This window comes from Barbus barbus (assembly GCF_936440315.1).
Source record: "Barbus barbus genome assembly, chromosome: 7".
NCBI lineage: Eukaryota > Metazoa > Chordata > Actinopteri > Cypriniformes > Cyprinidae > Barbus > Barbus barbus.
The window spans coordinates 33,353,363-33,369,453 of record NC_136735.1 but is presented as its reverse complement, the minus strand read 5'-3'; the positions used below and the strand labels follow the sequence as shown (position 1 = coordinate 33,369,453).

The following is a 16,091-nucleotide window of genomic DNA, read 5'->3' as shown; positions in this document are numbered from 1 at the left end:
CTTACACTCCAAGACCGTTTTGAAAATAATTCAATGGGGAAAATATTGAATCATAAATTAACTAAATAAATAAACAAACAAATCCCCTTGTTCCTACTCTGCACAAATAATGAGTGTTACTGCTTTTTAATGTTTTATTAAATGTGAGAAATTTCCACAGTTACTGTAAGAATATTCTGCTTTACTTGGGAATATGGAAGTTACATGATTTACCATTTCATGTTGCCTTTGGGCATGAAATTATATAATAAATACATTGCATAGCTTCAGAGAACATGTTGGTTGTAAACTGTTTTTGCATCATTCAAAGCATGTTGTATCTTGCAGTTTTACACTGTTCTTTACCTTTCATAAAGGCACATGAAACCTCATGCAATATCCTTCATTAAGAGTGAATCTTACTGGGTCACTTCAACCTTAGTTGAGATGCCCGAATGAAGCCTGGCGTCACTGAGATTCCAAGCCAGGATTATTCTCCAGGATCAGTGGAACAATCACTCATCAAATACTTCATTAAAACCTGCCGTACAGCCCTCAGTGCTCAGCTGGGCGAAAATAAAGAGACACCGATGTTAACACTGTTGCCAGGCACACAGACTTTTTTAATTGAAAAAGCGTAAAATGCCTCTTTTATCTGGTTGTTGTGGATGGCAGGTGTTTAGTGTTGCAAAAGCAGGTCAGTAGAAGTGTAACGCACATGAACCTTCACTCAGTAATTTGGCTAATTACTTTCTTGAAGTAATGACCTGTGTCTTTTCAACACAATATGTGCGATGCTGGAGCGTCCATATGGAGAAAAAGATTTATGATTGTGGCCTAAGGACACTGCACACATTGTTTAGAGAAGCTAATGTTGCTTTGGAAGGTTTCCAGTGACTTACCTTTTTTATTTTTATTCTGTACTTCTCACCCATCTGCCTAATTTTTTTTGGCTTGCATGGCTGCAGTTATTAAATGCTACTATTTATGCAAGACTATAAATTATTAAGGAATTATTTGCTTTGATCCATCTTTTATTTTTATGATCCTTACCTGTTTTCTCTCTCTTTTTCTCCTCTATAGTGTGTCCTGGCACTGATAACAAGCTCAGCACGCTGTCGGATTTGGACCAGCAGTACAAAACTCTTCGCAAGTTCTACGAGAACTGCGAGGTGGTCATGGGTAATCTGGAGATTACCAGTATTGAAAGAAACCGCAACCTGTCTTTCCTCAAGGTGAGATTATCATTGCAGTTTTTAACAGCCTTTTATGGATGTCATTATAGGTACAATCAAGGAAGGGCTTGATGAAGGGCTTCTCCAATGGGCAAATTATAGATTTTTGTCAGAGTAAATGGCATATTTAATTTGATGCATATGAAAATGAGGTTGTAGGATTAGTGGTGCAGTCTGCTCACTATGTTGCAAAATCTTTCAGTCATGTGTCATTTCACAACATATTTTTTCTCCATAGAAAATTTTAAAACCATTTTTTTTATGTTTTGTCCACTGAATACAAAATTTCACAAAGGATTCTATAAAAGAAGCTCTTTTGCTATAAAATAAGGTTGTCTCTGCTGGAAAAAAAGCTTATTTATTTGTTTGTTTATTTACTTACCGGTCCGTAAGATGGTAAGCCAGTGGTTTCAAGCGAGCCACAGGATGACTTAAAGTGATAGTTCACCCAAAAATGAAAATTCTGTCATCATTTACTTACTCTCAAGTTGTTTCTAACCTGAGAGCCAATAAGTTACTTTCTACTGTTGATAAAGAAGACATTTTGATGAATGTTGGTAACCAGACAGTTGGTCATAGCCATTGACTTCCATTGTATTTTTTACACACCATGGAAGCCAATGGCTACCATCAACTGTTTGGTTACCAGCATTCTTAAAAATATATTCGTTTGTGCTCAACAGAAGAAAGAAACCCATATTCACACTCATTTGGAGCAACATGAGGGTGAAAACATTATAAAAAAAAAAAACATGGGTGAAATATTCCTTTAAATGTACTTGAATTATTAAATTATTATTAATATGTTTAAATATCATTTGGTCTAGATTTTTGGGGGACATTACAATCTTTCTTCTCTTTTCATGTTGCTCTTACATATCAGGGTAATTTTGGGTCCTGCACAGAGTAGGGGCTCATTTCCTTTGATTATCTCAAAAGTACTGTAGTGTAGTGATTGGGGATGGGGGAAATTAATCAAACCCCTCTCAAATTTCTGTATCTTTCTTAATAAATTCATAATCAGTGAAAAGAGGATGAAAAAAAAACAAGTTTTAAGTTTTAAGAAAATAAAGTTGGGTAATTTTGTTGTTTCCGAGAAGCTGTTTTGAGAAAAGTGCAATATATTTAGATGACACACAACCTTGATCAAAAATGTACATAATATATAATATTAATGCACTTTTTCTGGTATTGCCTTGTCCGTTTGTCTCAAATACATGGATGGTGCTGTTGAGATGTGTCTTGCTTTACAGTGGTGTAAAGACGTACATAGATTACTGTTCAAAAGGTTATTATTACTATTTTACAAAATTTTAAAATATAATTTATTCCTGATGTGTTAAAGCTGACTTTTCAGCATCATTACTCCAGTCTTCAGAGTCACATGATCCTCCAGAAATCATTCTAATATGCTGATTTGCTCCTCAATAATCATTTCTTCTTATTATATGATAATAAGAAATGTTGAAATAGAATCATGGCATCCTGTGGTAGGTTAGAATGCTGGAGACTTTGATTGACAGCTCATTAAAGTCTCATCAAGCCACCTGATTGTTACATGCCAGCTGAGTGGAAAAATCAAACTCAATGTGCCTGTAAGCGCGGACACTTTGTCTGCAACTGAAATATTTGAAAAATGTAAACCTTGTGGGTTGATGTTATTCAGTCGTGTCATTTTTTGCAGACCAAGCAGGATTTGCAGCACAATGGGGCTTTACTCCGGTGTAATAATGCTTCAGTTGTTCTGTCTGGCTCTTGTTCTGTTACACGGGTCATTCACTCCAGTCTCTACGGTCGTTGTGAAGAGTGAAGTGGTTTCGGGCAGTAGTGAGGAAGTTGAAATTGTCTTGAATATTGGTATTACACGCATACAACAATCTACTGCTCCACAGTCTCAGAAGAATGGGCTAGGAGGGTTTAGAGAGATTTATACATTTGTTTCACATGTTATGTTATTAGTGGAAACCTAAACGAAATTCATCAAGTAATCAATATCCAGCCCTTTGATTATTTTCGGTCTGTTTTTAATTGAAACTTGTTGTCATCTTGAAATATTCAAATTTTTTTTCTTTCAGCTTTGCCCTAGCAGTGAAAGGGTACTTTTTTGGGGATCTGTTTATGAGTGACTTGAGAATAAGAAATAATTTGATTATACTTTCACAGATTGTCTCCTCGATTTGTAGAATCACTGCCCAAAAACTGTTGAAACATGAAATTGAATTAGATTTGCTGAGAATTTCAGTGCACAGTGAAATTAGGAGTGTTTTTGTGTATATGTGCTTAGAATATTGATTGAAGTGATCTGTAGGATATCATTTTCTTTTTATAGATTTTTTCCTGTTGTCACATCAACAGAAACATCATAATCTTTCTGGAAATGAAGCTTCTGTGAAGATAATCATGATGAGAGATGTAATTTTAAAGGTTAAGTCGAAACATATACCATCTTTGTTTTGTTTTTTTGTTTTGTTTTTTCTGTCTGCATTAATATTATGTTAGCTTGCTTATATTAAACATATTTAAAGTCAACATGAAATACAAATTGACCTATTTACTTTATTAATACTTATTATTGGTGTTATTTCATCTGTGTAATATTTTATTTATTTATTTCAATAAATATTTTTCACAAAAAGGACATTAATTTGACATCCAAAATCACTTTTGACTTTTGAACCCATTACAAATGGGTTGGAAACATCATTAAATGTTGACTTTACTGCATTTTTATCTCCATTCTCTTTAAGATTTAACAGTTTTACAGAAATTAAAATCCTTTCGAATAAAATTGCCTTCCTGTACAGAACGTAGGCAGGACTGTGATTGGCCATTAATCAAACTCACCCATATGAGAGCTGATTGTTCTGTTCACTGGTTTGCTCAGGGATGTTCACATTTCTATTTGAGAGTCAAATTCAGCTTCCTGAGAGTTATTTTATTTATGCTGCTGATTCTGATTCTTTTCTATTATTGTATCATTTGAACTCAAATGACCAAATTATGCTTTTAAGGGCCTCATAGAATCATATAGCAAAGTATTATTGCTTCTAGTCCATGTGCCTTTGAGAGCCGAGATAACTTGTATGCACATTTTAAATTTACAGTCTTTCTCTACCTGGAAAAGAAAAGTTTTTGCCCAGTCAAATGCACTCTAGAATGAGAATGCCCTTTCTGCCCCTGACCAACAAAAGCGAGAAGAAAATATGGTTCATGACTGTGATGCAAATCTATTTGCTATTTTATAGAAAAATGTTTTCCGCCTGAACTTCCTGCATCAACAGGAAATACATATAACAAGGAAGGAAAACAGTGCTAGATGCCAAGTGATTTATGCCTTTGACAGATGATTTAATTTGATGCTGCTTGCATTGCGTTCAATGTACACATTCATGTCATTCATGCATCACACTGTAAATCATGATATGAACCATGTCTTGGCAACATATATATTTTCCATTACTTTAACTCATTAAAATAAATCAACTAATTTTGATTCAATTGTTAAAGTCAAGTCCATGTCGATTCAGTTTAATGTACTTTAATTTGAAGTAAATTTGATTATATTTAAATAAATGTAAATGTATATAATAGTTGATGCTCCATGCAGGAATGTATTTTCATGTGGTCTCTGTTTTTTGCATTTAATTATCAAAACATGTATTTACCCTTCCTATCTATAGCTTTCTGTGTGACTCAGTAAGGGCCACTTGCACACTTACAAGTGAATTTAAACGGGGCCTGTAATTTAGCTGGTGAGTGAGACGAAAAGCCACTTGACTCCTGGATTTCTGCTCTTCGGTTTTAGACATCCTGCATTTTCACACAGAAATATAATGTAGAAGAACGGTTTTCAGTGATATAATGTCCAGAGTAAGAGTAGGACTGTTGGAGGAAGTATCAATCACTGTGATGTGTTAACAGCTCTGCCTCATTATCACGCTGTCACTGTGAGAGGTTCAGGAAGTTTCAGTACAGAGCCGAGTGTTACTTCGAGCTTTAAGTGAGTCATTTGTTAAGGCGTGCACTTCGCTAACTCATAGCTACAGCATTAGCCATTTAAGCGTGTCTGATATGTATTTGTTTTGATAATTATATAGTAACTTCTTGAATATGCATGCAAGATTTTGTATGTTTGTTTGTCGTTTGCTGATTTAAATGCTTAATGATTCACAGGCAGTTAATGTTAGAAAAAGAATGTTGCATTGTGACAAATGTTTAGCATTTGTTACTTCCATGCTTGATAGGACTTTTTAAAATAATAGTTCACCCAAAAATGAAAATTGTTGAAAATTTAGTGACCATACTTCACAAGATGTTAATTGATGGTTTTTGACAGATTTTGACATATTGCTAAGTAAACAATTATCCTAACTTTATTGCACACTCAAAAGATATTTCATATTACTTTATTTTAAATTATTTTATTTTATTATGTTTTCATTTAGTTTTCTGTATTTATACATTTAAATGTTTATTAGTATTATTGTTGTTTTTGTTATTATCATAAATATTATTATTATATATTTATTTCTGTTAGGTATACTACTGTCCAAAAGGTTTTTAGGTCAGTACAGTCTTTTTTTCTTGTTCCTGTTTTTTTTTTTCTTTACATCAAAGGAATAAATTACATTTAGAAATATATTGAAATAGAAGATAGATATTTTGAATTATAATAATATTTTACAGTTTTTACTGTATTTTCGATCAAGTGAATGCAGCCTCCATGAACATTAGAGAAGTTTTTCAAAACATCTTATCAGCAGTGTATATGTACTATGTAATCTTGATTCCTTTGTTGTACTTTTTTTTTTTTTTTTAACCCAGCTCATCACAGTGCATTATGGGATTTCCTTGTATGCAAAGAATGTGTGTGGATGCATAGGATGCTGCTGCCTTTGCCAAAAAAAATAAAATAAAAAATTTGGAGCAGGCAGTGTGCCTGTGTTGTCTAACTAGGCAGCTCACTAACTATTGGAACAGAGCTAATATTTCACAGTTGAACAGGCAGTAAAAAGCTGTTTCTCGAACAATTCCATTCTTTAAAAGTTATGTTCAGACAAAAAAAAACAGGCCATTGGGTGGACCATTATTGCTATCTAGCCTGGAATTTCCTAGTAGATCATTATTACTTTCCTGCTTTTTTATCTACAGCACTTCTAAAATGGGAAATATTATGATAGATGCAAGACTGGGTAATATTTGTATCATTTCGAGGATGTGTTTCTTACAGAAAATATTCGAGCACAGGCCAGGGCTTGTTAAACTCTTCAGTTTGTGATAATGCACAGGCCATATATATAGGGTCAGGATGAACCCGACTGTATGATGGATAGTTCTGTGTCCAATGCCCTGCAGCGGTGTGGAGTTGTGTCCTTATTAGTGGGTAAACAGATGGGAGGATGGCTAAGGTGAGCTGATGTTTGAGATGCTGCTGGAAACTGCAGCCCAACAGCTTGTCCTGTCCTATTAGAGTTCATGCGTGGCGGCACAGCCATACTGTACATTGGCTTGGTTATAAACTCTAGTAAGCTACCTACCTAGTAAGCATTTTTAGACATCACAAGTGTTTTTCTAATATTGTGTGCTGCTCTAAACGGTAAGATAATGTCACTATTAAGCAGCATTGCATACAGTATATTCTTCACATATTACGCCATCCGAGAACGTGCAGCAATATTTTTATCCAGTTAGATGCTAAAATCATGCAATAAACATTAATTTAATAACATAAAGATGTAACATACAACTCTGATTGTATATAAATGATAAGAAAAAAAAGAAAAGAAACTGAACGAAAAAATATTCGCTGTAAAGTGTCTTTCAAAGTCTTCCAAATTCTGTAAATATAACAGTATTATACTGTAAAATTACATTAAATGTAAGGTAGACTTACTGTTACATTTACTGTACTGTTAAAGAAACTTACTATTAACATAACAGGTTTTTACCGTAGTATTTTTACAGTGTTTTACCATTAAAATTACAATCTTTTTTAAATTATTTAATTAACTGTGAGTGTTGAGTCTTAGCACGCGAATCTTTGTAATAATTTTTGCTTTAAAAAGCAATTTTTTTTTAAAGGAAATTAATACATTTAATCAGCAAGGATGCAGTGAAGAGCTCAAAGTGACAGTAAAAACGTTCTTTTGAATTTTCTATTTATCAAAGAATCCTGGAAAAAAATTTATCACAGTTTTTACATAACTATAACATAACTATTTTTTTTTTTGGAGCTTATTAGAAAGATTTCTGAAGGACCATGTGACACTGAAGACTCAAGTAATATTGCTGAAAATTCAGCTTTGCATCACAGGAATATATAAACATTTTAAAATGTATTAAAATAGAAAACAGTTAATTGAAATTGTAATAATATTTTTTAATAAATAAATAATTGTAGCCTTGTTAAGAGACTTTTTCCAAAATCTTTTGAACTGTGTTGTCCGTAACTGCCTAGATAGTAGACAGTGAGGCAGTTTTGAACACAACCCATGTGTAGTCCTGATAACATGCATTAGCTAATATGGAAATAAAACATAGGCCTTAATTTTATCCTGGCTCTGAGGGATGTTATAGTGCCAGTCTCTGACCTGATTGCACTTAATCCCAACCCTTCTGAAAGTAAAGGGCAAAACTATGCCGGTCACTACGAGTTATGTCGTGACAACATTAGGGGATTTACCTGGGAGCCCCAATTACCTCTGATAAGAGAAAACGCCAATGAAATTGGCTAGTGGATTGTGCATACCTGAGCCACTCCCCGTACATACGGGTATAAAAGGGTGACAGGTGCATCCACTCATCAGATTTTTGCTTCGGAGCCGAGTGGATGAGAAGTTTGCTGATCTCCACGAAGCCTTTTCTACCTATATTTGTTCCCGGTTGGCGTTATGGTGCAGTCAGCGGTGTCCCGCCAGCAGCGATTCCCCTGGGCACTTCAACTAAAAGAGCAAATTCTAAAAGAGCAAATCGCGGACAGTTCGCGTCTTTTTTTCGTTCCGTCCTTGTTCTCTTGGTTGCGGTCCTTACCTGTCCGCGGATGACGGACACGATCGTTGTCTTTAGTGTCTGGGCATCCAACACGCTGAAGATGCGTTCGTGGATGATTCATGCGCCTGTTGTGGGCGTATGAACATGACGACGCTCAGATCTCGCCTTTCTTTTCTGAAAAGATTGGCACCCTCTACCGCCACCCGTCCCGGTCTCTCTGGCTTGAGCAGAGGACCGCCAGCTGGCGCTCTGGGAGATCTGAGGGTGACAGTAAGAGCTTCTCCGCCGGGCACGTACCCAGGGACCTCTTACTCCTCACGCAGCGATCGTCCCGTCCGATTCCCGAGTGATCTCGCTGGTTCGTCCCACAGGGCTGCCAGCATTTCATTCGGTGCGCCACCCGAGGATCAGATGTTGATCGCAGCATCGGGGGATGGGCTTTCGTCCTCCGAGGATGAAGGTTCGGCGGGACGGCCCACCTCAGGCAGGACCCGAAGTTGACGGCCATGCTTGCCCGGGCAGCCGCAAGTATTGGGCTGGAGGTCAAAAGCCCGCCCAGTCCCGAGCCCTCGTGGCTGAATGATTGGTTTATCGGGGCAGGACACGGCTCACAACCGCGCTCTGCCCAGGTGCCTTTCTTCCCGGAGGTGCATGAGAAGCTGATGAAGTCGTGGACGGCCCCTTTCATAGCCAGAAGACGCTCGTCTCCCTCCTCCGTCCTCACTACCCTCGATGGCGGGGCGGCTAGGGGGTACGTGGACATTCCCCAGGTGGAGAGAGCGGTTGCGGTGCACCTGTGCCCGCAAAACGCCGCCACTTGGATGAATCGTCCGCGTTTCCCGTCTAAAGCCTGTAAGTTGACGGCCGCTCTTGCGGCCAAGGCTTACAGTGCTGCGGGCCAGGCCGCCTCTGCCTTGCATGCCATGGCTATCCTGCAGGTACACCAAGCCAAGGCCCTGAAACAAATGTACGAGGGTAGTACCGACCTCCGGGTGATGAAAGTCACGGCGCGGTCCCTCGGGAAGGCGATGTCCACTCTCGTGGCCCAAGAGAGCCATCTCTGGCTCAACCTGGCAGAGATGAAGGACGTCGACCAAGTACGCTTTCTCGACGCTCCCATTTCCCAGGCTGGGCTGTTCATGGACACTGTTGAGGGCTTTGCCCAGCAGTTCTCGGCAGTGCAAAAGCACACCGAGGCAATCCAGCACATCCTGCCCCGGTGGGATGCTCCAGCTGCCACCGCTGGCCCGAGGGCCAGGCCTCAGTCTGCTCGTCGCCATAGGCGCCCTCCTGCGTCCTCCACAGCTGCTCCGCCCCATGCTGAACGCCAGGCGACCTCCCAAGTTCAGTGGCATTCTCAAGACTTCGGTGGCAGTCCGAGATGCACCTGTCTTGCGCGAGGAGATTGCTGTCCTCCTGGCAAAGGATGCAATCGAGCCGGTCCCTCCAGCCGAGATGAGGCAGGGGTTTTACAGCCCTTACTTCATCGTGCCCAAGAAAGGCGGTGGCCTTCGACCGATCTGCGAGTCTTGAATCGGCCCTGCACAAGCTCCCATTCAAGATGTTGACGTAGAAGCGCATTATCAAGTGCATCCAGTCCCGGGATTGGTTTGCAGCGATCGACCTGAAGGACGCTTACTTTCATGTCTCGATCCTTCCTCAACACAGACCGTTCCTACGGTTCGCGTTCGAGGGGCGGGCATGGCAGTACAGGGTCTTCCCCTTCGGGCTTTCCTTGTCCCCCCATGTCTTCATGAAGGTTGCGGAGGGTGCCCTTGCCCCGTTACGGGGAGTAGGAGTCAGGATCCTCAACTATCTCGATGACTGGCTCATCCTGGCCCGGTCGCGAGAACAGTTGTGTGGTCACAGGGACCTGGTGCTCCGGCACCTCAGCCAGTTGGGTCTTCGGGTCAACTGGGAAAAGAGCAAGCTCTCCTCTGTGCAGAGAATCTCTTTTCTCGATGTGGAGTTAGACTCTGTGAGTATGACGGCATGTCTCACGGACGAGCGCGTCCAATCAGTGCTGAACTGCCTGAATTCCTTCAGAGGCAGGACAGGGGTTTCCCGCTGAAACAGTTTCAGAGGCTCCTGGGGCTTATGGCATCCGTAGCCGCAGTCACGCCGCTCGGGTTGCTTCATATGAAACCACTTCAGCACTGGTTACACTCACGAGTCCCGAGATGGGCATGGCGCCGCGGTACACATCGTGTGACCATCATGCAATCATGTCGCCGTTCTTTCAGCCCCTGGACGGACTTTGCATTTCTACGGGCCGGGGTGCCCTTAGAACAAGTGAAGACAGCGCTCCTGACCGCGTTCACTTCCATCAAGAGAGTCGGGGACCTCCAAGCATTTTCAGTAAACGAAGAGTGCCTTGTGTTCGGGCCGGCCTACTCTCACGTTGTCCTGAGACCCCGGCCTGGATACGTGCCTAAGGTTCCCACCCTTCCGTGATCAGGTGGTGAACCTGCAAGCACTGCCCTCGGAGGAGGCAGGCCCAGCCTTGGCGTTGCTGTGTCCCGTTAGAGCGCTGCTCATATACGTGGACCACACCCAGAGCTTCAGAAGCTCTGAGCAGCTTTTGTCTGCCATGGAGGTCAGCAAAAAGGGAAGGCCGTCTCCAAGCAGAGGTTGGCCCACTGGATAGTGGATACCATTGCCTTGGCGTACCAATCCCAAGGCGAGCCACACGGAGTGTTGCCTTGTCCTATGCGTTGGCGCACGGCGCCTCTTTGGCAGACGGATGCACCTGTCGCCCTTTTATACCCGTATGCACGGGGAGTGGCTCAGGTATGCAAAATTCACTAGCCAATTTCATTGGCGTTTTCTCTTATCAGAGGTGATCGGGGCTCCCAGGTAAATCCCCTAATGTTGTCACGACATAACGTCTCTGTTCCCTCCATCCGGGAACAAGGGTTACGTACGTAACCGAGACGTTAGTAATAACTTCTGCCCTTTTTTAGAAAGCCACTGTTGTTTCCCATTCTAGCCTCACAGTTTCTTATTAGATCCGACACAGCACTGTGGCAAGGTCTCAGAGGTGAAATAATTTCCTGAGAGCAATTACAGGCACCAGGAATTCCCATAATTGCTATTATATTAAAAGGTATGACTATAAAAGCGAATTATAATTGAACGATCACCATTTATAAGAATAAGGCTCGATCTTACCCTGCATCACAAGGGGAAATGCTGACCATTTAAGCTATCAATTTAGTGTACGTTCATAATTGTTTGAAGCAGCTTCAGACTTCTTTGCGCATGTCCACAAACACTAAGTATATTACTGAATCCAGTTATTTTTTTTTCTTCCATCTTAAAGGAGACATAGGATCTTGAAGGCTTTAAAGTTGTAATGTAATGGAAGTAGCAAAAAAAAAATATGTATATATATATATATAAAATTAAAAATCTGTACTGTGATCTACATCCACATTGGAAGAGAAAACAAGTGTGGGCGGAGCTAATTCCTCTGTTTTTGATTGGATGGAGGCAGATTTGAATGCAAGTGGAATGTACAAAATGGGTGGGGTTTACACAGACTAACTGATTGGAGAAGTACCCAAGAGTGATTGGAGAAGGACCCAAAACTGTTTGGTTACCAACATTTTTCAAAATACCTTACATACAGTACAGGTTTAGAACGACATGAGAATGAGTATATGACGACAGAATTAAATTTTTGAGCTCACTATTCTTTAAAATGCATTTAGAAAGTAGATAGGGTGAATTTCTATTTTGTGCTGACTTTAAATGAATACCAATTTTCCTGATTTTAATCCCATTAAAAGACTGAAAAAAGGATTTGAAGTATGTCTGTAAATTGAATGTAAAACACGCCTCGCAAAGGATGTTCCGACCCCATTAATTTAATATAGTTTCTGTTAATCCATCCATAGCTTGAATAAACGATTTAAGCTCCTCCTTTTGAGGGAGAATCTCTAAAAGAAAGATGATCCAAAATCAGCATAATGACTGACACTCACAAATCCTCTGACAAAGTCCTATAATGAGAGTTTGGTGAAACCTCCTGTGTTCCTGATATAAGTATTCAGCTGTTGCACTGAATTGCTTCACGCCATGCATTTTTAATATGTACCCTGTCACGGCTGGTTTTGATCAAGCACATGTGTTGTTATGTCACCTGCTGCTAAAGTGGAACAAATAGATTGCATGTAACATTGACATTTATATCTTTTGCTCTTGGGCTGGATTGCAAAACGGGTGATTGCTGCCCTCTCAGCTTTATCATTACCACATTCGCTCAGTGGTGATAGTAACAAGTCAGCATTGCTAGCTCCTCTCCAGTAAGTGTGTGTGTGTGTGTGTGTGTGCCATTTTATCTTTTGTATAACAGAATGATTTCTGATGGATCATGTGCCACTGAAGACTGGAGTAAAGAATGATGCTGAAAATTCAGCTTCCCATGACAGAAATAAATTACATTTTAAAATATAATAAAATAGAAAACAGATATTTAGAATTTTAATAATATTTCACAATATTAATGGAATATTGATCAAATAATTACAGCCTTGGTGATCATAAGAAACTTTTTTGCTTCATCTTGAATGTTTTTGGTGTACGAAACCTTGGCTAACATTTAGAAGTGGACTGCAGGGGAAAAAAGAAAAGAGCATAAAATGCTACGAAAGTGCAGAATACGGCACCGTTAAAGTGGCAAAATCGTCTGCCCATTTGAACTTGACTTTAAAAACATTGCTTGGTTTGTTCAACTTGTTTCCCACTGCCTGATGTACAGACAAGTCCAGGCGGAGAGAGACTGAGTCATGCTGGCATTATTTTATTTGTATTTTTTTCAGGCAACACATGAACGTCAGAGTGATTAGTGTGAGGATGAATATATAAAACTGGACTCCATGACGTGGTTTGTTTCCCAACCTCATGAATACCCACTGAAAAATTTAAAAACAAATTCTAAAATTCTAATGATGCCTGCAGGAAGAATACAGGTGTATAATGTGAGCGAGCATTTTGGGACGTGGGTGTGTTTGGTTCTGTGAGTCCATTTGGTATATTACTGCAATTTGAGCTAAAAGTATTCAGAGGGAGGCAGTTTTTCTCTGTGTGAGGTGAGATGGTGACCTACTGTGTCTTTGCCGTGTGACAGCAGCTTAGGCCGAGAGGTGTTTGTACTTTAAAGTATGTTGAAGCAGTGTTATAAAACCCCAGGGTTTTAATAGTATATTTCTAAGTGAAAAAGTGACCATCAGTGATATTTTGAAAGTAATATAAAAATATGCTCTAAATGAGTTCTAAATATGCACTTTATATATCTACTGTTCTAGGTTTTAGTTCTGTAAGTCTGTTTTTTTTTAGTTTTTTTTTTAAATAAGTCTCTCAAAGGCTCCATTTATTTGATTTAAAAATAATGTAAAATTGTGGAAATATTATTAAAATGTAAAATAATTGTATTCCATTTTAATATTTCAAATATTTTTTTTTTCATTGATGGTAAAGCTGAATGTTCAGCGTCATTACTCCAGGCTTCAGTGTCACATGATCCTTCAGAGATCATTCTAATATGCTGAGTTGTTCTCAAGAAATATTTCTTATCAATTTTGAAAAGAGTTGTGCAGCTTAATATTTTAGCCATTTAGCCATGATGCATTTTTTAGGATTCTTTAAAAAAATACAAAGTTCAAAAGAGCACTTATTTGAAACATAAATCTTTTGTAACAATATTTTACTGTTATTTTGATCAATGAATGCATTTTGAATGCATCCTGGCTGAATTAAAGTAATAATTTCTTATTAATCTCAGTTTTTTTTAACAGTAGTATATTTTGAAACAGTCAAATAGAATATAAGATAAATATTAGAGCAAAACATCTGGCACACCAATTATAATATTTTTCTTTTCTCTACTCGAGTCATTGAATTAGTTTTTCCATAGTGTGCCACTTTGATTTATTATTTGTTGCTCATCAGTCAGCCCATTTGAAAGGTATAATCAAGCTACAGACTTCTTCCTTTTTTTATTGTCTCTCATGTCATGTGAGGACAATGGGAATTGTAGTTCCCTTCCAGGAACTCAAGCTGCGTCGAAAACACTAGGGGAACGTCTTCAGCGTGACCGCGCTCTGAACTAGAGTGTAATCTGTCCAATGGAAGGGCGAGACGTCATAGGCGGGAGCCCGACCAGCGGAAGCTTAACTGTATGTGTTCAGTGCAAGCACTGGATGCATACGTCCACAGAGCTGCCCTGTGGAGAAGGACGGACCAACTTCTGGTGTGCTTTGGTCCTCCTAAGTGGGGTCTGCCTGCCTCTAAGCAGACCCTTAGTCGGTGGATCGTGGATGATATTTCTCTTGCTTATGAGTCCTCTGGTCTCCCCTCGCCTATGGGGATCAAGGCTCACTCCACCCGAGGTATGGTGGCCTCCAAGGCCTTCCTGGCAGGTGTTCCTATGCAGGACATCTGCAATGCTGCGGGTTGGTCCACGCCCCTAACTTTCATCCGTTTCTATGGCCTTGATTTGCGGGCCACTCCAGACTCTTCCATTCTCTCGCCCTCGTCGTGCTCCTGAGGGATACACACAGGGCAGGGACTTGGAAGTCTGGTGGCGTGGGCATCTCGTTCCCCTAGCGTTTTCGACGCAGCTCGAGTTCTTGGAAGGGAACGTCTCAGGTTACGTATGTAATCCTGGTTCCCTGAAGGGAACGAGACACTGCGTCTCGAGGTTATACTTCCGGCATCCCTGCGAGCGGTTGCTTCATTCCAAGAAGCAAACGCCAGCTCCGCCGCACGTGCTTTTATGCTTCCAGGTCGGTGACGTCACCCGACTATGACGTCTCGCTCTTCCATTGGACAGATTACACTCTAGTTCAGAGCACGGTCACACTGAAGGCGTTCCCCTAGCGTTTTCGACGCAGCATCTCGTTCCCTTCAGGGAACCAGGGTTACATACGTAACCTGAGACGTTTCTGCCCACACTATGGGATATGCTGGATTTAAGACTACTCTATCTACTAACAACTACTTGAAACACAGATGGATTGTATTGAATGGACTCCTCCATAATATTATCCTAAGACTTGACTGACTCACAAAAAGACAGAAACTACTACAGTATTATTTTAGTACAATGATTGTATCAGATGGAAATTACTTTACTTTGAGAAATCCCACAGTACTGCTTGTTTACAAAGGTAATACCATGCTCTATGTCCAAAAAATATTTCTACTATAGAATTAAAGAGATAGTCTTCCTTCCTTCCTTCCTTCCTTCCTTCCTTCCTTCCTTCCTTCCTTCCTTCCTGCCTTCCTTCCACACGTCCGTCCATCCATCCATAGAACATATAGTACAAGAAGATATTTTATTGTATTTTATATTTGTGACGGTTCAGTTCCCATTGACTTCCATTGTGTTTCTTGTCCATATGTGACCCTGGACCACAAAACCAGTCATAAGGGTCCATTTTTCGAAATTGAGATTTATACATCACATGAAAGCTGAATAAACAAACTTTCCATTGATGTAAGGTTTGTTATGATCGGACAATATTTGGCCGATATACAACTGTTTGAAAATCTGGAATCTGAGGGTGCAAAAAAACAAAATATTGAGAAAATCGCTTTTAAATTTGTCCAAATTAAGTTCTTAGCAATGCATTTTACTAATCAAAAATTAAGTTTTGATACCTTTAAAGTAAGAAATTTACAAAATATCTTCATGGAACATGATCTGTACTTCATGTCCTTATGATTTTTGGAATAAAAGAAAAATCAATAATTTTGATCCATACAATGTATTTTTGGCTATTGCTACAAATATACCCCAGCGACTTAAGATTGGTTTTGTGCTCCAGGGTCATATATGGAAGTGTGGTTACCAACATTCTTCAAAATATCTTATTTTATGTT

The 16,091-nt window shown here is 39.7% G+C and overlaps 1 protein-coding gene across 1 annotated transcript in view; it reads left to right on the top strand.

Annotated features, from left to right (window-relative positions):
* The window catches only part of LOC306872319 (receptor tyrosine-protein kinase erbB-4-like), a gene marked incomplete at both ends in the record, with an annotated part of 150,397 nt that overhangs the window by 79,769 nt on the left and 54,537 nt on the right, over positions 1-16,091 (top strand). The window contains one exon of the mRNA XM_079420820.1: positions 1,063-1,214. Coding sequence (XP_079276946.1) covers positions 1,063-1,214 — 152 coding nt within the window. The remainder of the gene's footprint in view (positions 1-1,062; positions 1,215-16,091) is intronic.